This window comes from Triturus cristatus, chromosome 10 (assembly GCF_964204655.1).
Source record: "Triturus cristatus chromosome 10, aTriCri1.1, whole genome shotgun sequence".
NCBI lineage: Eukaryota > Metazoa > Chordata > Amphibia > Caudata > Salamandridae > Triturus > Triturus cristatus.
Window position 1 is genome coordinate 1041204939 of NC_140593.1, and position 22902 is coordinate 1041227840.

Consider the following 22902-nt stretch of genomic DNA (forward strand, 5'->3'; position numbering starts at 1 on the left):
TATACTAAGGAACTGGTGAAGTGATGAGATGCTTATACATACTTGAAGTAATAAAAGCTCTCAAATGAAACAGTCCAACACTTTAAAGGTGTGCTCTAACTTGACTGTTAATTAAACTTAGGAAATAAGGTTCTTCCTGCACTTACATTCACTTGGTTAGAGAACCGTAGAATGACAAACCGTTTCTTATGGTGCATTGTTTTCTAGCACCCTTGCACTGTAAAAGAGGTGCATTGTGCTGCAGAAAGGTACAGGGAAACATAGTACCTCAGTATCCATTGGAGAGTGTTTTAGGTAGTACAGCCACATATACAAAGATTTACAGAACTGTAGACCACAGTGAATGCGGGATTAATTGAGGTCACTGGAAGCTAAGCCTTTTGAACCACACAAGGGAATTCTACATGGGCCTTTTTGATACAAAGCCTGGGAGGTGTGATCAAATGTATTTGACTTTAAGAAGTTATATTATGGTAGACCAGGGCAGTTCTGTTACCATAGTCTAAGCTGCTAGACGAGCGTTTATTGTTTTTCTCTGAGCACGAGAGTAGTTGTAGGGTCCGTCTCATTTGTTCATACAATCTTGGTGTTAATTCTCAGTCCTTAATATGCCTGTTTTTCTCGCTGTTGGATAAGGCCATTGGCCCATTGACTAAGACCAAAGACTTGTGTCCCGCAAGGTGCCGGCAAAATCAGTTTATACCGGATGTAGCTTTAAAATGTTGGAGGAAACTGATTCCTCCCAGACTCAATTCTTTAGTTTTTGCCTTAGTAGATAAAGTATTTATAACTCTGTATGAAAATTGTCATGCCGCCACTGGTCTAATGAAAAAGGATTTGGCGAAGATAGAAAAAATATGAGAAACTTTCAAATGTCTAGCATTTCCTAGATGATTCTCAAGAGTTGTCAGCCATGGAGAAGAATCTCCTTCCAACCCAAGGCAAGGGGCCTGTGATGCACTTTTTATTTGGGTGCTGAAGAAAGGGCTCATCACCAGTACGTTAAGCAACAGAACTATTTGGCATTGGGACCTGCAATACATCCATCCACCTCCATCTTTAAATAGTCTAATGCAAAGTATGGTTATATTTTGATCCATCCAGAATAAAATCTGAAAGAGTTTGCGCTTAAGGTGTGATAATGCCAACTGAAATTGGCCTGCAGCAGCATTGTTAAGTAATTTTGCTGTGGAGAGGTGGTGAAAATAGATCGCAAACTAGCGCCATCCAGGCCAAAGATGAAGTTTTATAAGGAGAGGCAACACCATCACTGATTTTATAGTCTGTTCATAATGTCAGATTGCGAAGATTCATTAATAAAATTAGTCAACCCGAGTAGACAGCATATCCTTATTTGTTAAGGTTCATTGCAAAGCAAGGATTCTTGTGGAAGCTATAGTCTCTACTATAGACCCGCACTTTGTTCTATGCTTGCAGAGTAGTTTTGGGAAAGATTTTGAATTAAGTTGTGGAAAATCTCTTTATCCTGGGGCTCCAGTAGAGCCGTTGGCTTTTTAAAAATAATAAACAACGTCATTGGCACAGGCTTACTTTATATTTTTAATTTTAAGTGCAAAAAAGTATGAAAGCATTGAAAGACCGGGAAGTGAGAATAGCTTTAGAGGTACTTAAAGGTGCGATGTTCCACAATCACTTTAAAAATGTACTTGCCTTGTTGCATAGAAAATTCTGTGAAACATATTGTCTATTTTGGTGCTCTTAAAAGGCTGTAAATGGTGTTAATTTGTTATTGTATGGGAAGATCGTAATTCCCTCTCCATTATCATTCAGAGAAACAATGCTTCCCCTTTTCTTTTTAAAGGACCTGGTAAACTAATTGCATTGGGGTTTGTCGTACCTGAAAATGTTTCATTAGAATGGCTTCCTTAACTAAAGCAGAGGTAATAGCAGTTTTGGTAGAATTCATAACACACACGAGATTTCAGGCAAATATGAATTGCTTATTAGAATTTAGTTGGAAATAATGGACTACAATTGATCATCCTAGGTAGTCTTCCAGGAGCAGAAAAGGGGCTCTCCATTCTTTATTCTCAGAAGGAAATGAGTAGAACATTGGCGAGGATACACCCAACTTTCAGCAAGACAAGGAAATATCTGTCTCAGAAAAGAAAATCTAGAGTGTTCCCCTTCAAATGCTTGTCAAGCATTTTGTGATACACTAATATCTGTATCGTACTACACAAAAGAGGGTAGTGGGGAGTAGATCCAAAAATTGAAATATTCCTAAACTCCGTTATCAGACTTAAAAACTTGAATGGCCATCAATCAAACTGTAAGTAAATATGATGGAGATTAAAGCCCAATATCATGGTCAAGGGAAAAGAGAAAATGCCATACCCATTCAGCAGGCAAATGGTAAAGATTTGGTATGTAGGCAGTGCTGCATTTTGGAGTACACTGTTGCATACATATTACTCAAGCATGGTGTGGTAGCACACTGTCATTTACAAACGGCACATTCCCATTGAAATGGGCCCAAAATGCACATTAATATGCAGATATGCTGGTAAAAGTATTTAGCGCGCAAAAGATGTGTGGAAATCTGGTTTCAGCAGTTATTTGCACATCATTTAGCAAAGTGTTATGATTTTTGAGTCTTTTAAAATGTTTCCATAGCACTTTAGAATTACAAAAACTGCTTCATTTCTTCTTTACTAGTTGCTAATGTATTTTGAAATAGTTGTACAGTTCATTTACTGGTATTTAAATACTGTTGTGTGTTAGAAAACAAATGACATCCTGCAGTGTATCCTTTCACAGACACTGTGCCCCAGCAAGGTTGTCAGTTCACTTTACAGAATCCTTTAACTTTACAGTCAGAGAAAGAGAAGTAAACACCAGTCAACAGGTTAAAAGAATAAGCAGCAATTTGTCAGAAGGCATAGCCCAACATTTGATCGGTCTTAAAATGCGCAGAAAATGTGACGAGATAAAAACATTTATAGGCATCTTCCTTGCTTATTCACTTTCTGAAATCCAGCATGTTTACTTTGGGGGTGCTGCAGCACCCCTACTTCCCACGGCTATGCCCTAAAGTACTTGTATGGAATGTACCATGGAGTTTTTTTGTTTGAGGCTATGATCCATTTTAAGCTACTTTTTCTTAGCCCTATGTGACACAAATTTGTTAAAGCTAAATAAAAAGGTTTGCAAGAGTATTTTCCCAAGTACTTGAAATTACACTTGATTAGGCAAAGTAAGGCATACTAGATTTCGTAAAAGGAAAGTAATACATTGGGAACACATTAGTGTTCTTGTGAATTGATTAAGAATGTGTTTTGGCGATTTATTTTACAATGTTACCTAATACAAAATCATTTTTTTCAATATCAACCGTGCCAAGAGGAAAACCCGTCCTATAGATTTTTTTAGACCGCAACAGACTTTAGGCATGCAACAGTCTAAAAGGTTAAGTAATTCTAGAACAGCAGCAAAAACTTATGGTTTCTGTGAAAGGATAGTAAAGAAAAGCAGTATAATTTCTGCACATCAGTACTGGAAGGTCGCTAATAGCATCCACTGTTGAGTCATTAGTTGGGTTTAATGATGATAATTTGCTTAATTAACAGCATTCAATGCAGGCATGTATCAGATTGGGGTAAATAAGCCTATTGATTTCATGGGTAATGTCACGTAACCATGCTGTGCAAAGCTGGTGTTATGCCGGTCTACTGTACAGTTTGGGCAAAAGCCTCCAGGCAAGCAAACTGCATCTACAAATTCTGCCGCCAGCATAACAATTCATTTCAGTCATGCACAGATGGATGGCTAAGCACATGTAAACTGCTGCAGTTCCATTCCTCTTCTTCCTGTGCTTCTCGGACCCCAGCACCTCTTTTCATCTGGTCTTTTGCCAGTATTTCAATCTTCTGGTTAGATCGGTGGCAACCTCCTTTCTGGAAATGGGAGATGATTATCATCTTTTTTTTCTTTTTACCAAGAGATTTGCAGGCAGGGTATCTAGCGGTAACACCACAGACCTGCTGTTCCTCCTACGCACCGCCTGTTAGGTTTTTGGACCACACCCTGCAAAAACGTCTTATATGTCTGCTCAGCCAAGTACAGAGAAGAACCCAGACAGCAGTTGATGATGCAGATACCCAGTCCACTGCCATCAATGTGCCTCAATTTCCACCAAGGTCTTGACATTTAACTGCTCTGCTGTTGATGCCAATGCCTGACGGGCTGTAGACCAGCTAATCCTTATGATAATAATAGCAGACTATTTTTCATTTTCTTTCAGTACAATATAATAATTTCCTTGTCAGAACATCTTGTCTTTTCATGTGTACCATTTGGTATATAAAATGTAATGGTGGTAAAGATGTAAGTGGTTTACTTAATGGATACTTTGTCATTCTGTATAATCTGTATCAGTCCATTTACACTTTATTTTTGTGGGTGCTTTGTATGGTAAATATTACACTAAGTGAACATTGTACAGTATTATATATTGACAGTAGGAGTTTTTATGGTTAGGTTCAACAAATTGAGTCATACAATTTTTTAGTTTCATTCTGCACGTTAAGTACATATATTGTGTTTTTGGGAGACCATTCAACTATTTTTCATTTCTGACTTGACGAAATGTAGTTATGCACCCATTTATTAGAGGAGATTTAATAAAAGTAACTCCTCTTTCTCGGAAGTCTTTCCGTGTTCTAAGTATGGGTTCTGTTTATCTTGCTGTAGTTAAATCAGTTTGTAATGCTTGTGATCTTTTAATAAATGGGTCCCAAATTTATTACAAATTGTTTGTAAGTATGGACATTGTTTATTAAATAGGTTCCTGCAAAAACATGGTGTTTTGAAACCTATTTTATTATATATTTTTTTGTTTTTCAGACTCATATTATCCCTCAGAGTATAGTATTTTTTTATAGATACAGAACACAAGAAAAGAAAATAGATTAATAATGGTTATGCAGCGATTAACCACATTCTCATATTTTGCCAATTTGAATTTACATATCTTTTGCTAATCTGTACACATACAATCATATTGACAAAGCGAACATTATGTACCATTAGAATTGTGTTAAGTATATCCTAATCAGTTTTTTCAGTTCTGGAGGTCTGCTGTACTGTGTGTACTGTGGGAAGAGAATGGTTTTCTTAAATCTAAATTGCCTGCCAAATTGTCATCTTTTCTAATATATGATAAACTTGTATCTTTTGCAGTAGACCATTAATCTTTCAAACTTCTTAATACCATTATTGTAACTAACTACTATCAACGATAGCATCCCTGCTTTTGTTTTCATTTCAGTCTTGGTGAATGTGCCTATACGTTAAGGCATTCTTTGGGTATTTTTTGCAGTTTAATCCCTACTGTATTTTCCACTCTATCACTCAAAGTCCTTCAGTACATACCATTAGGTGGGCAATTCCAAACCATATGATAAACTTTTGCTGCTTTGGTTGCATTCCAGATGCTTTCCCTGTTTATCATTTTCAATTTTCTTCTGCAAACTTGTTCTAAGTGATCCAGACGCGGGACGATCCACTGTAATTTTACGGGATGATGTCCAGGTAGTCCTGTGGACTACTTCCCCACCCAGTTATTTGTGTGGCCTGGATATTGGACTGGGTATGACACTAGACTGGGAGGTAGCTGATCAGCCCCATCTCTGTCTGGTTCCAGTAACATTGCCTTTCATTGGTAGCAGAGAAGGGGGGTGAGGTAAGACTGTAAATAGCCCAACCTCTCACAATTGGCTCTAGACAGCTAGCTTTTAAGGGTATGAGGCAAGGATGTGGATGGGCTAGGAGGGACAGTCTAAGGCAGTGCCATCCCTGCACATTAACCCCTAATATAATGGTCTGTCAGCAAACTGGAAGAGAGGTTGGTCAATGAGTGACTGGGTAGTTCGGTATTTCTTCCTTCCGTCCCATTGGAAGACATGCCCACCTTGTGGCCTAATTGCTTGTCGGTCGACATGATTGGGATGGTTTTAATAAATACCCCTTTCTTTGCAGTGGGCAGATGTGGATCCCTCCCTCCTTTCCATTCTTCATGATGCTTCTTTGAACTATTGTATTCACTTATTTCATAAGATGCCGTGGATTGATCATTGACGTCCTTTGACATTCGTTTTTTATTACAGGATCATTTGTCTTATTTCCATTTTGTTGGTCGGATAATGGGATTAGCTGTTTTCCATGGTCACTACATCAATGGCGGATTCACAGTTCCTTTCTACAAACAGCTCCTGGGGAAACCTATTCAGCTGTCTGATCTGGAGTCTGTTGACCCAGAGCTGCACAAGAGCTTAGTATGGATTCTGTAAGTGCCTTTCGTATTTTTGTAACTGGGGAAATTTGCTAAAGCTGTTGGACAATTAAAGTGTATCTGTGTGTATATGTGTTTGTGTGTTTATGTATATGACATGAGTGGCGGACGCCACTGGGTAGTTACAGTTAGGATTGTGTTTCCTTAGGAAAATGCTTTTTTTGTTTCTTATAACTTTGGCTCAGTTTGACAAATCTCCACGAAACTTCCCAAAAAAGTGCTTCTTTTTTACTAGTTTTGCGCATGGAATGTTTTGGAATGATCCATCAAGTAGGGGCCGAGGGGGAAAAAAAAGGGGGGTCCCAAAACATATTTCCCCGGTCATTTTTCTATAGGAACTTTAAAGACCGAGCTACAGCCCAAATCGCTAAACCGATTTACACCAAATTAGGCAGAACATCAGATCTTGCTGTAAATTCATTCAGTAGTTTTTGAGCAATTAATGTTCAAAAATGTATATTTCGGAACGTTGCTCCTCCGCAGATACAACAAATCTCAAGCTGAGTGCTCATTGGCTGCCACCACATCAAACAGAAATTAATGGCAGCAATCTTAGAACTCCTTAAAAAAACGCAAACAAAACCTAGCGGGCAGGTTAGGGATACTTGACCCCCCAATTCCCCGCTTAGGACCAAAAATATGAATAAAAAAAATAATAATAAATTGCGCAACTTATCCGCAAACCCGCTGAAAAAAAATCCAGTGGGCTCCACGCTTGTTCCCAAAAAAGGAGGGGTTTGTGACTAGTATTGTGTAATTTTGGGTATGGAGGTGGCCGCTCCTCCATGAGTCTCTGAGAGGCCCTGGGCACACCATTCCTCGGGGCAGCAGTAGAAAAAAGAACGGTGGGGACCAGCCGGACACTCTACCAGGGCCTAAAAAGGCCTCATGGACCCCAGCCCGCTGGGCCAAGTAATTAACTGAAGGGAGGAGTCCCATGGCCCCGCTCCCTGGGACTTTAGAGGCCGTGAGAATCCCATCCCCGGGGCCGGCTCAGTTAGTGTGTCCCAGGGAGCCCAATTCAGGACACCGTAGAATCCAACCTTCACCAGTACGGACAGGGTAACACATATTTGCTCCAGTCTGGTGGGAGCATTTTTTAAATCTCCCGCCGGACGGGAGCAAACATGCAAGTCTGCTCCCACCTGCCAGGAGATATAAACATGCTTCCGCTGGCTGAGAGCAGACCTCTGTTCTATTTCTCAGCCTGCACTCCTGAGGGTCAGGGAAACGGCACACTAATTGTTCCCACCCAGAGGGAGCATGCATAGATAGCTGATCCCTCCGGGCGGTAGCAATGCCAGCTCCTGTACCATGTGGGGAACCAGCTGGGACCATGGGTCCTACATCTCCCCCCCCCCCCCCCCCCCCCCCCCGATCCAATGTTTGTTTGTGGGTGCCCAGGGTGGGCACGGGGTCACTCACTGGTTGCCCCAGTGAACGGGGGTCCCTGAGGCCTGAGAGAACTCTGAGAGAGGGACTGCGCCCCCACTCCTTTTTAGGTCTTGCCTACGCAGCACGCATGCGATGCATAGGAGGGGACCTCTTGGAATCAATCAGCTTTTTTGGCCAAATACGTGCACGCTTTGCATTGCTTTCTATTGCAACGCGTGCACGTTTGGCGTTTCCCTTGCGGAAGCGAGCAGCGACGCCATGTTTTAGCAATTATCGCGCTCGCATATCCCTGCTCTCTGCCGCACTCCCCCCACCCGTCCCACTTGTTTATTATTGTAGTCCGCTCGCAGCAGCATGCACAGCAGTATCCTGTTTTTCTTCTACCTATAAAATATTCCAGAGACAGCATTGGGCCCACGAAAACTTGCAAGTCAAAGTGTGGTGTCAGGGATTCCCCGCTGCAGCCCGAGTGCATCGACCGTATTTTCCATTGGGGAGAGAGACGTGTGGACGCCTGACTGTTTACATATGGATATAATGCCGTGTAGAAATGTTATCACTGTTCATCAGTTAAAATTCGCATATAACACGGAGAATCAGATTCAAGAGGAACTTTGTATCTCTGCGTGTCTTCCGCCAGACCACTCCTGACACTGTAAGGCTAGCGGTGATGTTTTATTCTTCTTGCACCGACTGTAAATTATCTTCTTCAAACGAAGTCCCACCCCGCAACAAATTTAACAGTTGCAGCAATCCATTGCATTGGGGCATTGAAACGCATATGTTCGAGGCATATGAGCTGCAGATTATACACTGTGCATAGATCGCCATCTGGTGTTGGGCCCGGATGTTTGCAGTTTGTTTTTCCTCTTGGAAAGTCTTTGGGAGTCACGAGGTCGGTGACTCCTCTGGTTAGTATTGCGCATGGGCTTCGGCTCCATCCTCAGATTGTTTTTTTCCGCCATTGGGCTCGGATGTAAAACTTCGCGCTCCGGTCCCGAACTTCCCAGTTCACCGATCGACGCACAAATCCTCGCTCATCGAGCTTCTTCAACGACATAAATAATCTTATTCATCTTCTCTTCGGCACTTCTTCGATTCCGGTGGTCGACGGCGGCCTTCGGGCCTATTCCGGCTCCGGTCTCGGCTGATGGAAAGAACTCCCTTCAAGAAGTGCCCTCGATGTGGGTCCAAGTTTCCCCACACCGATCTCCATGAGGTGTGCAACCTCTGCCTCTCCCCAGAACACGAGGCCCGAGACTGTCCCGCCTGCAAGTCTTTTCGCTCAAAATAGACCATTCGAGATCGACGGGCTAGACGCAACATGGCGCACTCCTCGACCTCCGCTCCAGTCGACATCTTCGGGGACGACGTCGAAGCTCCGGGACGGCAGGACATCGACCAGGACGACGACTACCTCGTCAGCGCTTCCGAGGCCGATGACTCAGAAGTGGAGGACATCACCCCGGCGCAGCGGGTCGTGAGTACAATTCCCCCTCCCCCGCCCATGCAGATTCCGAAAAAGGCTTCGGTCACACCTTCGCCTCCGGGCCTAGGCAAGACCAAGGACTCTGCTTCTCACACCCCACCTTCGGGCCCGGTAAAGAAGCCTTCTAAGCCTTCCGGCAGCTCGGGCTCGAGCCAGCCGGCCACCGGTGCCGACAAACACTCTTCGGCACCGAAGAAAAAATCGGCCTACACCTCCACACCGACCTCGGCACCAAAGTCTTCGGTGCCGAAACCTGCTCCGGTGCCGACCAAACATCACAAGACCCTCGGCACCGACACTCCCGTGCCGAGACCCCTTTTGGCACCGGCCAAACAACCGGAGGTTCCCAGGAAGCACGGCTTCGACAAACCTAAGAACCCTTCGGCCCCGAAACAGTCGGCGCCGACTGATCAACCAGTGTCACAGGAGCTCTTCACACAGGATCCTTTGCAGAAAACCCTCACCAAGGATCCAAAGACCGGACACTTGACATTGTCTTAAAAAAAGAGACACTTGGACAAGCCGGCTCCACCTCCACCTCCAAAGAGAAAGGACATTGCTACCTCTCCTTTCAGGGTGCCATCCCCACCTCCTTTACCTCCTCCACCCTCTCCACCTCCGCCCCCTCCACCTCATCGTTCCCCCCACCTTGTCCCCTGTCCCGGACGATTTGGGGGACCCTTACTTTGATCCAGCAGATGTGCCACAAGATCCCACCCCTACTGGATCCCCAGACCCATGGGATGATTATAACAATCCGGACATCCCAGATGTCCCACAGGATGACCTTTATCCATCTAGGCCATCCTCTCCTGAAGATTCCTTGAGTTTTCACCACTTGTTACAAAGGGCGGCACACTACCACGGGGTGGAGTTACATACCGACCCAGTGGAGGAGGACTTCCTCCTAGACACCTTCGATGATACACATAGGTCCACTGCCATTCTACCTATGTTAAAGGGCGTAATTAAACATGCCCCTGAGGTTTTTAAAGACCCAGTCAGGGCCAGGGTCCTAAACCCTCGGATAGAATAGAAGTACAAAGCCGCCCCTACAGACCCTTCTTACATTAAGGGCCCTGCACCATTAAATTCCCTAGTGGTATCCACAGCCAGGAAGCGCTCAAATTCTCAGGCGTCAGGCGAAGCGCCCCCATCTGACAAAGAGTCCAAGCTCCTAGATGCGTCAGGGAAGCGCACTGCGTCACAAGCGGCCAATATATGGCGTATTGCCAATACGCAAGCACTGTTGGCACGATACGACAGGGCGCACTATGATGAGCTAGAGACCATCATGCACCATCCCCATGAAAAGTACAAGACTAGGGCTAATGAACTTATTCAAGAGGGAAAAACAATAACCAATACCTCGATACGATGTGCCCTAGATGCGGCAGATACTGCCTCCAGGGCCATAAACACCAGTGTCCTTCTCCGTCGCCATGCCTGGCTCAGGGTTTCAGGGTTTAAACCAGAGGTTCAAGCCTCTATACTAAATCACCCATTCGACCAAGATCATCTATTTGGTCCTAAAGTAGATGAAGCCCTGGAAAAAATGAAAAAAGATAGACACGGCGAAATCTATGGGTCCTTTCGCCGTTCTTCCTTTCGGGGCACGGGCAGAGGCTACTCATCGGACAGTGCATCCACATCCTATAAATCCCCCCCTCAGTCTACCTTCACAAAAGGTTATCAAAGAGGCGGATACAGAGGCAATAATAATAAGGGCAGAGGCTAAACAAATACCGCCCGCTCTGCCACACCTCCTGCCCAATGACTTTTCCCCGCTCCCTCCAGACCATTCCACTCCGGTCGGAGACAGACTACGACATTTCCTTCACGTCTGGGAGACAATCACCTCAGACAAATGGGTGACACAAATTATTCAGTCAGTGTACTGCCTAGAATTAACATCTAAACCCCCCAACATTCCACCCAGGCACCGCCCTATGTCGCAAGAACATACTGCGCTACTGACACAAGAGGTGATCTCCCTCCTCCAAAAAGGAGCAATAGAGCAGGTCCCCATAAATCAACGAAATTTAGGGGTCTACTCCCTGTACTTTCTAATTCCAAAGACGGACGAGACCCTACGACCTATCTTAGATCTCGGACCTCTAAACACTTGCATTCATTCGGACCATTTTCACATGGTAACCCTCCAACAGGTTCTTGCACTTCTCTCCCAGAACGACTTTCTCACCACTCTGGACTTGAAAGACGCGTACTTTCACATCCCAGTACACCAATCTCACAGAAAGTACCTCAGGTTTGTGGTAGACGGACAACACTACCAGTTCAAGGTGCTCCCGTTCGGGGTAACGGCACCAAGGGTGTTCACCAAGTGCCTGGCAGTAGTAGCGGCACATCTCAGAAGACAGCACATTCACGTCTTCCCCTATCTGGACGATTGGCTCATAAAAGCCACGTCCTACATACAGTGTGTGCACCATACCGCTGCTACAGTCCAACTACTTCACCAGCTAGGCTTCACGGTGAACCATCAAAAATCCCACCTGGTACCATCACACACAAAACAATATCTCGGTGCCACCATAGACACCTCAAAGGCCATAGCCTATCCCAATCCTGCCAGGATTGCAAAAATACAGGCGCTGCGTCAAAAATTCCTATCCCAACACTCTCTCCCAGCAAGAGTGTTTATGCAGCTCATAGGGATGATGGCCTCTTGCATCTTTATAGTGCCACATGCAAGACTCCAAACGCGCCCACTTCAAGAGTGTTTGGCGCGCCAGTGGAACCAGGCCCAGGGGCAACTGACAGATCTGGTGTTGGTAGACGGTCGCACCCATCACTCTCTGCAGTGGTGGAACACCACAAACCTTTCCCGAGGTTGACCGTTCCTGGACCCGGTCCCACAAATAGTCCTAACGGCAGTTGCATCGCTCTCCTGACTGCAAGGAGGGGGGGGGGGGGGGGGACCTGAGGCCTACACCCACCACGCACGGCCCAGTGTTAGCTTTACGTATGGTAACAAAATATTACTTAAAAAAGAAACTAGAAATTCACTGACAAAAACAATGGTTAAAGTAATGTTCTAGTTGGGTGAAATGTTCAGTAACAATGTAACGCTTTAAACTCTAAGCCACATAAATTCACTAGTTATAGTTCTCTCAAGCCTCTATAACTTGTGCCCCAAGGTAACTATAACTCGCACCATAACCATGCACTACTAATTACCCACCTATTACAGCACTCTTGACCTCTTATTTGACATAATTGATAATATATCTGCAGCATTTTCAATAAAATTATTGATGAGAAAGTGTGTATGGCGGAGGTGCGAGTTATAGTTACTTGAGATAACTAGAACTGTTGCATTACTGTGTATTTTTGTTTTTGTTTAAAACGTTACGTTTTTGCTGAACATTACACCTAACTATAACATTATTTTAACCTTTGGTTTATTTAAATAAAAAACACTTGGATCTGACAGTCCCCCTTACTCCAGATGAACAAAACATTATGGCTGCTTGATACCATACTGTATCATTATCTGCACAAAGAAAATAGAAGTAGAAAAACTTTCCCAATTTAAATGCAGTGGCAAAGGCCTCCCCCCTATGTACCTCCTTGTAACTATACCTTTGTGTTTTTAATGTTGTGGCTGGAGTTTTTTTTTTTTGCGGCAATCATTCTTTAGTTTGTCAACAGTCTTCTTTATTGTCATAGACTGTCTTCTCCTAGATGCTGCTTCAGTTTCCACTTATTAATTTAAAGGCCAAGCCCAAGGGATGGTATTTGTAGTCCCCTTTCTCCAAAGCTGACCAGCATTTGTAACCTACTTTCTTTTCTGTATCATCAGACCTCACTGGCGGCCCTCCGTTTTTGCTTTGCTTTGTCCATAGATAGCCAAGGTTTATAGCTTAGAAGCAAAAAGTATAGACCTGAATACTGGCTACTACAATATCCACACGAATGAGTCACTCTGGAAGTTCCATAGCTTTTTGCTGGATAAGTCTTACAGTTACAGATTACTTCTATTCTACCCAAGCTTTGAGCTTTGATTCTTTAGAAGGGTGATGATTTCAGTGCAAGCTGTATTTATTTGCTCCCATGTTGTACACCTTCCCTTAAATGTGAAACTTGCAGATGAGATCCTCCTGTCATCAGAGTTCCTTGGAGTCTCATTTAGTGTTTACAGCGGTTACTCGACTTGACAGATATTGAGCTGGTCTCCCTCATCATTCCAGAACCTCCCTTTCATTGGATGCATCCTGAGTATAGGATTGAGGTAGTCTTGCTCTCACTGAGACTGACTCTATCCCAGAAGTAAGGAACCTCTGACTCCATGAAAGAGGGATTATTTCATCAGTGTCTCTCCTCTACATTTTGGGAAATGCCTGACTCGAGGCCGACACACATCAAACCTAAGAAGTACCTATTTAATACCATGTTCTTCACCCAATGCCTTTTAGTCCCTTCTGCACCCATAAGATAAGCATGTCTGCATTGAGGAAGTTTGGCAGGTACCAATAAAAGATCGAAAGAAGTTTCCATCAGTATGGTAATGCACTGCATTGCCTTTATCTTTGTGCGCTTGCTTCGAGGATGATCACTGCATTCTTTTGATCCAAAGCACCCTCCCATGCAGCAGGTCCCAATTAGCTACATCATATGACTCGTTCTTTACGCCTCGGTGACATTCAGGTATGGGATGATAACAAGAACCATCCGGACAGAACTCCTCCCATTTCTGTCTCCAAGCATACCTGTTGAGGACCCAAAACTTCAAACGAAATATCCGGTTGGACAGCCCAGTGCAGTAACCCTTTATGTAGACTGTGATCATTAGAAAGGCCATAAAGGGACCTGCAGAGCTGCTCAAAGCTGCCAGCCTGCTGACCATCAAACTGCCCTTCTCACACACCGCTTCATCCGCCATACTGCTAAGCCTTGCAACCCAAAACACAATAGCCACACCTCAGTGATCATCACACACTGCCTGTAAGCACTTCATGCATAGGATAAAGAAACAAAGACAGATCCCTTCCATCCACACACCCTATACAGTGTGCCTTGCTGTCCAGGTAGACAAGTGATTCAGTGGCCCACAAAGGAGTAGTTGGCTCTTTATAAATGATACAGTACAATCTGCAGTTGTATTCTGTTGCTGTGAATGTACAAAGTTGCTACTTTATCTTTCAACCATTTGTTTGCAAAATGTCTGGTAATAGCATTTATAATGCACTTTTTGGTTGGTCAAATATAGCTAATTTTTTCTTTGTAATTCAGTGTACGTGGCCATTACTAGTTGAGTTGAAATACATTTATGACAGATTGTACTGATGACTATTGTGAATAGACACAGTTGACTGATTGGATAAGCTGTAAGCATATGTATAATATATGCTACCTTGTTCTCATCCCCACACCAAATATCTTAGAGGGTGACTTTGTAATTCCAGGTGACGTTTAGAGGCTACAGCTTTCTGGAGGATTTTTTTTTTTTTTTAATTGTGTAGTGTCGTTTTCTATGCAACAGATGAATCTTTTTGTCTCGGGTGTGCTAGATTCCATGCCTGGGCTTCTACAAATGCTCAACACCTAGAGTGCTTAGGGGGTCATTCTGTGAAGGCGATACTTTGGCCAGGCACCGGGAATTACATTTTAACACAAGCTTCTAGTTGTTTTGTAGTACGTCAAGGTCCCAACAGAGGTTGTTATTGTCCTCCTGAAATAGAAATAAAAGAATTTGATGAATTCGTTTTACACTTAATTTATGGATTCGTGCAATGGAGAAGATATTTTTCTTTTACTAAAATGCAAGTCTTGTTAATGTTCTTCCTTGAGAGGGAACTATATATTTTCATAACTTAATGGTTTGAAATCAATAACTGTATCCCAGTCTTAAGTAGTATACCAAAGTCGAGATGTCTGAAGTTTTTTTCTCCTTTATTCAAATCACAATAGCAAAGATTGTGTTTGAGATTAAGGAAACAAGATCACCTTTTAAGTGGAAAACTGGATGTTTTGAAGAGCTAGGTGTGCAATAAAACAGATTTTCATTTGGATAGTATTTGTTGTGTACGTTGACCAGTGCGTACATCATTTATAATTGTAAGTCATGCGTAAGCATGTTACATATGTCTGTCTTGTTTTCACAGGGAGAATGACATCACTCCAGTATTAGACCATACTTTTTGTGTAGAGCATAATGCTTTTGGCCGCATCCTCCAGCATGAGCTCAAACCTAATGGCAGAAATGTTCCAGTAACTGAAGAGAACAAAAAGGAATATGTAAGGTAATTTCACATTCAAAAAATCCAAGCTGCGCCAGAAACCCTGCAGGCAAAGCATTTGTAAAAAGTATATGTTCTCATTTCTTCTACTGATTTTATATTTTCAAGGTTGTATGTGAATTGGCGGTTCATGAGAGGAATTGAAGCTCAGTTTTTGGCTCTTCAGAAGGGTTTTAATGAACTTATTCCACAGCACCTGTTAAAGCCTTTTGACCAGAAGGAACTTGAGGTAAGTTGTTTGTCATAACCTTTTTTGCAATAACCCATAAAACAAAGTTAACCCAGGAACTATTTGTAGTGTGGCAGTTTCTTTGGATTGAGGAATTACTTATGAGACTTTATTTTGAAAATAAGATTTTTCTTTGGTTTTTTTTTTTATACTCCGTAATTTGCACTTATATTTTCTTTGAAGAGTTTATCTGAAATAAGTAGTTGTAGCAGTTGTGATCTGTTGAGTTTGCTTCAGCTGTCTCTACTGGTGTATCGGCAGTATTGGCCCATTTAATAGATTCACATGATTAAGTCATTTCCCATTAGGCTGGGAATCATCTGTATTTTAGCAAAGCAATGAACAGTAGAAAGTGTCCATATGTAACCCATTAGTTTGTATAGTAGCATTTCACTTCATTTGAGCCAACCTAGACTTCACCAGTAAGGTCAATTTGCCCAGCCCCCACCTTCTATTGACCACAACATAGACCTTATTTCTATCTTGCGTAGAGCGAGTGGGTCCTTGGGAAAAGCACGGTTTTTTACTCTAAGAATTTTAATTTACTTCAGATTTTTAACTGCCGTAGTTGGATATTTTGGACCAGGCTCCTATCCTCCCCGCACTTTGAGTTTTTTCTTTGAGTTTTTGCACTGGCCTAGGGGAGGTAGCTATCTAACCAAGGCAGGCACTGGCTAAAAGCGAAAACAACCCACATAGCAGGAAAGAAGGTTGGCTTCATTTCTCCAGGAGAAAAAGAAACGTTACCCTTAACATAAGGATGCGCTCTATCCTTGTGACGAATCTGGACCGTGCCTCGCTATGCGCTACCAAAAAGGAGTATGTAAAGAAGCAACAGCTTGAGCTTCCAGCGTTGGCTCACAAAGCTCCTTTCAAATGTCCTTCAAAAGAAAAACAAGCTGTTCTGTGACATCCCATCTTGATAAAATCTCAAACAAATTACCAGAGCATTCTGCCCAACAAAATGGCTAGCCCCAGACATCTTACCCGATTCAATCCTAGTTAAAGGGCAGCCTTTTTGCTAGCTCTACATCAGCAATGTTTTACACCTACAGCTGGTCAGGGCCTTCTCAACTGATTGCCCCTTCAGCTGTCTTCATCGGCAGTCAACCAAGTGACTGCTTGTTCAGCATTGATGACTACATACACACACTGCTGACTTGCTCGACAGGCACGGCTTCAACTTCTGTCCACCTTTTCTAGACAAAGTGTTATGACAATATGATTTCTTTTTAGTCCAACCACTAAATGGCAAAATAATAATCTATAGGAGGCAAATCTAGCAAAACCTCTCCAGCTTGTAAACTGCGATCATTGGTGAGCAAGTTTTGCAGAGTGAATCTTTCTGGATTCACTATGCTGTGCATTATTCCGCGGCCTGGTGGTTGGGTCCGGAATCGTAGTCTTTCTTCCTTTTTTTTTTTTTGTAGCCCAGGTGGGCGTCAACGTCCCACCATTTGGTGTACATCTCGTGACGTCGGCACGCTTCCTGCGGAAGCTCCCACCTTGGGGCGCCATCTTCAGATCTTTTTTCCTCTGTTGGGTCTGGATCGTCACCGTGAAGCTCCAGAGTTTTTTCGGCAGAAAAGAAGAAAAAGCACGAGTTTCATCGAGAAAAAGTTGAGGAAGACTACAGAGAACAAGATCGACAAGCCGGGAAGACGAAGGAGGAGAACCTAGAGATCTTCGACGTCCAACGGAGAATGCGCACTCAGGGACTCTGAGCGCAGGTGTGCCGTAACTGCCACCATAAATACGCGCAGAAGGACCAACACCCGGTCTGCAATCTTTGCCTGCCAGTCGACCACGAGAGCAAAGACTGCAACGCCTGTTCCGTCTTCACACCGAAGACACTCCGGGTTAGAGAGAGAGACAGAGGAGAGCCAATTACAACATGCAGGGCGAGGGACAGACCCCGTCACTGCACAAACTGGGCCTCTCCACCGATGAGGAAGACAACATCGCCGAGGGACCAGATGACTTCACGGTCGCAGAGACCGATAAGAAAACGTCTGATAAGGTAGGAGAGACGTCGAACACTAAACCCTCGACAGGACCCGAAAGCCTGAGTCAGACTCTCGAAAATCAGTCGAAGTCCTCGAAAGGAGCACCAGCGCCGAAAATTTCGACTGCAGCTGCACCCAAGGACGAACGGCCTGGTGTATCCTTCGAAAAGGACTCCCAGGTGGCGAAGACCAGCGAAAAGCCAAGGTCGTCGAAGCAAGGCCAAGAACTGGGGCGCTCGGCTTCGAAAGAGAAGGTCGCGTCGACGCCGGCGAAAAGACCCGCGCTCGACGCCGAACAGGCCACAGAGTTGGAAAGAAAGAAGAGGAGGCTCGAGGCAGAAATGGAGAGCATCCTACAAAGAAAGAAGGAGTTCGACGATAAAATGAAAAGATACACGATTCCAACGAAACTACCGTCGGTCATCGTAGACATCGAGGAACAGGAGGAGTTCGATGCTGAAGAACCGTCGATAACTCCCGGAGAAGAAGAGGACCTATACTATGAGGGAGAAGAAGATGATGACAAACAAACAAACTACGGCTCGGCGCCGTCTACAACACAGGACCTGGAGTGGCAGGACCTCGACGCCGAAAACCCGGAAGAGCCTGTGGAGACTTACCCTTCGAGGCCTTCGCCGCCCGATGACATTGGGGCCTACAATATGGTCATCAAAAGCGCAGCAGCAGCTTTTGGTCAAGCCGGAGGAAGAAAAGCCTAAAGCAGACTTTTTACTGGACACGCTGCTCCCCATTAAAACTAGGAGCCAGTTCCTCCCCATGCTCCAAAGTGTCATGGACCAGGGGAAGGAGGTGTTCAGGGACCCAGCAACATGCAGGTCAATCACACCTAGGACGGAGAAGAAGTATAAACACTCCTCCCAGGACCCTTCCTACATCAAGGGATCCGTCACAGCGGACTCCATCATTGTGTCAACTGCCAGGAAAAGGGCTAATGTCCCGGCAACCTCTGGCCCACCACCAGATAAGGAAAGCAGGAGGATGGACCTGACTGAGAGGAAGATTGAAAGAAACGCGGCAATGCACTGGCGCATGGCGAACTCCAATGCCCTACTAAACAGACACCAATACCAACATTGGGACGAAATGGGGCAGCTAATCAAGCACCTCCCCGAACAATACCAGCAAAGAGCCTCGCACCTGGTGGAGGAAGGGAAGAATATCGTGAATTCTTGCCTTAAAACTGCCTTAGATGGAGCCGAAACATCAAGCAGGTTGATGGCAATAGGGATAACGGAAAGAAGGCAAGCCTGGCTCAGGATCTCAGGCTTCAAGCCAGAAGTCCAGAACAACATCCTGAACACCTTTCAACAGGGATACGCGGTCGGAGCCCCAGTGGATGAAAAACTCACCCAACTCAAGAACGGTAATGAAACCGCAAGGTCCATGGGGGCCCTGCAATTCAGAGGGATGAGAAGAGCTACTCCGACACGGAGACCATACGGAAGGGGCGGAAACCAGCTGGGAACGTCACACCAGACATTCCAGCAGGGCCACCAGGGCGACTATCACGGCCAGCAGGGGCAGCAGAAACAAACTTGGCAGTACCAGCCTCGGGGCCAGTCCTTTCGCAGTAGGGGGAACGGACGAGGGCAAAGACTAAGAGGGGGAGAACAACCCGCCTCCAAAGTGACTCCGCCCGGCGAAGCGTGCTCACCCACAAGATCCCTCCGAGGGTAGAGCACAAAAAATTCAACAAGAAAGGGTTACACAGACCAAACGCCAACGAACATGCAACACCAGTAGGCGGCAGGCTGAGACGTTTCTTCCAGGAGTGGAAAAAGATAACAGACAAATGGATACTCAACATCATACAGTTTGGATACTGCTTAGAGTTGGAAAGGAAACCCCCAAACAGAAAACCAAAGAGAAGGGAGCACTCAGGACAGGAGCTAGTGCAACTCCGAGAGGAAGCACAAGAACTACTCCAAAAGGAGGCCATAGAACCAGTACCATTCAAAGAAAGGAACAAGGGAGTGTACTCAAACTACTTCCTGGTACCAATGGTGGACGAAACACTAAGACCCATCCTGGATCTACGGTTCTTAAACAAGTACATGAGGAGACACAAATTCGAAATGACGTCCCTACAAGAGGAACTCCCTCAGATGAGACAGAGACTTCATCTCCACCGTGGACCTCAAGGATGCCTACCTGCACATCCCAATGAACAGGCAGCACAAACATCTGTTAAGATTTTCCATCAACAAAGAACACTACCAGTTCACACCCATGGCATTCGGACTAAAGTCCGCACCAAGGGTTTTCACAAAATGCCTTGCGGCAGTGGCGGCTTACCTGCGGAGGGAAGGAATTCATGTATACCCTTATCTCGACGACTGCAAGCAAGTTCACGCGAAACATGCGAGGAACACACACAGCGGGTCAAGAGGACGCTAACGAAGCTGGGATTCTCCATACACTGGGGGAAATCCTCAATGGAACCGGAGCGGGTGAAGATCTTCCTGGGGGCACAGATCAACACCATACAGAGAATGGTGATCCCCAGCGACAAGAGAACACTGGCCCTGCTGAGGGAGACGCGCCGCTACCAGAAGGGGCGAGCTCTGACAGTGAGGACAGCAAGCAAGATCATGGGGATGATGGAGTCATGCATTCACCTAGTCCCCAATGTACGCCTACACATGAGACCATTCCAGGAATGGCTGCAACAGCAATGGTCACAAGCAACCGGAAGTTGGGAGGATCTAGTGGTTGTAACACTCAGTGCAAGAAGAGATAACAAGGAGAACATAACAATAGGGAAGCCCTTGACACCACCAAGCCCAACGGTGACCATCACCACAGACGCATCCCAGATAGGATGGGGAGCACATATGAACAAGCTCAGAGTGAGGGGTCTGTGGACTCCAGCAGATGCGGTCAGACACATCAACTACCTGGAATTGAAGACCGTATTCCTAGCCCTGAAGGCCTTCCAGAAAAAACTATACAACCAGAAGGTGTTGATACAGACAACACGACAACGATGTTCTACATCAACAAGCAGGGAGGAACCCAATCATTCCCTCTATCCAACCTGGCACAGGAGATTTGGAGATGGGCCATCCCACTCAAAATAGACCTGCTGGCCATACACCTACCAGGGAAGGACAATGTGGAAGCAGACTGGCTCAGCAGGCAGACTTCAGCATCCCACGAGTGGGAGCTCAATGGACAGGAAACGCAAAGGCTATTCAGAAGGTGGGGTACAACGACGATAGACCTGTTTGCAACACACCTGAATGCAAAATGCCAAAACTTCGCATCCAGGCAACCAGAGAAACAATCCCAGGGGAATGCCCTATGGAAAAGCTGGTCAAAAACATTTGCCTACGGTTTTCCCCCAATACCACTGATACCCAGGGTACTCAACAAGTGCAGGACCAGCAACATGACACTGATCCTAGTAGCACCACAGTGGGCGAGACAGACCTGGTACTCACAAATAATGGAAATGGCACAGGGGCCACCCCACAAGTTCACCAAAAGGAAAGACTTACTCTCCATGCAAACTAACTGGCACATAAGTTAATATTTCTCCTTAGAAGCCATGTCCACAACCGGTTTACATTGGTACAACCAGCTTCTGTGAAGAACAGTCAATGCTGTGCATAATGGAGGTAAGCTGTTCAGTTCATTTTTCTGTGGGCAATATCTTCCATTTACAGAAAAGAGCCCCTCAGACAATACTCGAAGTGGTATCTGGTCTAGTTGTTGTAGGCATTTTGTGTTATAAGTCATCTTGAACACATTTCTCAAGACTTGACCATGTAAAGCCTGAAACTCTTATGAACAACTTAGGGAATGATCTAACATTAAATAATGGTATGACAATAGGGCTTGGTGCTTATTCTCTATCATTTCAAAATGTTATCGCCCATATTTGGTATATTAGAACTGTGTTGCTATACAGCTCTATTAATTAGCACTGGTAATGTGAAAAGAACTAGGTTTAAGGCAGATTAAATAACCCTTCCCCAATTATCAACTTTCAAAGGAAAATATTAACCATTGCACTGTAATGAGGCCCCAGAAATACTAACTGCTTCTCTATGGCCTAGAATATGTTTAGTTTTATTTCAGGTTTAATCTTAGGCATTTATCTATTGGAAAAATCAAGGTACATGAGGAGTAGGACTAAGTGTGAGGTGAATAGCAGGTCTGTATTATAGATCTTCATGATCGTCATGAATACTGGAATAATTCCCCTCTGCGTGGGCCCAGAACACTTTATTTTGATGCAACTTTCCATAGAATTATAAATACAGGGTGTGAGAGTCCATGTAATAAACCACACTCTTTGGAAGCCTATTTAAGGCATTTTCTGGAATTTAGACTGCCAGAACTCCAAAGAGCCCATTTCATGCCACCATTACAGCCTTCAAAAAGGTCTAAAATATAGGAAAAGTACAATCTGATAGGCTTACATTGACACCTGTGAAAATGAATCCTTTCTCTTTAAATTTCAGGAGCTTCCTCTACACATCTGGAAGTTGCCTCTCAGAGTAGTTCTTATTTAAGGGGTGTGAAAAGAGGATTTTAGAACACAGAAGTCTTTTTTTTTTTTCCTCTGAATGTCAGTGTAGATTACATTTTCTCATTCTTTAAATGTATTTAAACGTTCTGCTGTCAGGATCCTGATTGTGACAGATTTTCTGAAGTGTCTTCACTTTTTAAGTGTCCCTCCTGTGTGAGGAAGAAGGCCATGTCGGATCACACCGGTTGGGATGCCCCCTAACCTCCCATTCGGTAAAGGACTGAAAAATGTAGAGCTATGCAGAATTCCTTTAATTTGCTGTCGCAAAAAGCAAATCTGCCATTTAGCACTATATTTTAGTTCAAAATGTGCCAGTGTGCTACAATTAGGGAGGCCAAGATGGTGTCTGAGTAAGACCTCGGTCGCTTACCTCCACCTCGCCTCGACCCTCAACGAGGGCTTATTTCCAGTGTGGCCAAGAATGCTTGCTGATTCTAATTTCTGGCCTCGGTAAACCGGCTGGCGAGAAGGAGATCCAACGCCGATAGAGAAGCGAGCCGCCGGAAAGGCTGAATGAAGCAGGGATTGCTGTGCGCGCTGGGAGGCTTTGGCCGGGCTGCTGCTGACGGCGGTCTCCGGCTGGGGAATCTCATACGGAAGCCGGCTGGGGTCTCCTAGCAACCGTGACGCCGGAGTCCTCAGAGTGCAT

General features: G+C 44.7%; 1 protein-coding gene across 2 annotated transcripts in view; it reads left to right on the plus strand.

The window, feature by feature from the left end:
• SMURF1 (SMAD specific E3 ubiquitin protein ligase 1) overlaps positions 1 to 22902 on the plus strand; it is a 241690-nt gene that overhangs the window by 192305 nt on the left and 26483 nt on the right. For both annotated transcript variants that reach the window (XM_085629135.1, XM_085629136.1), the window contains 3 exons: positions 6129 to 6307; positions 15326 to 15463; positions 15569 to 15689. In XM_085629135.1, coding sequence (XP_085485261.1) covers positions 6129 to 6307; positions 15326 to 15463; positions 15569 to 15689 — 438 coding nt within the window. The remainder of the gene's footprint in view (positions 1 to 6128; positions 6308 to 15325; positions 15464 to 15568; positions 15690 to 22902) is intronic.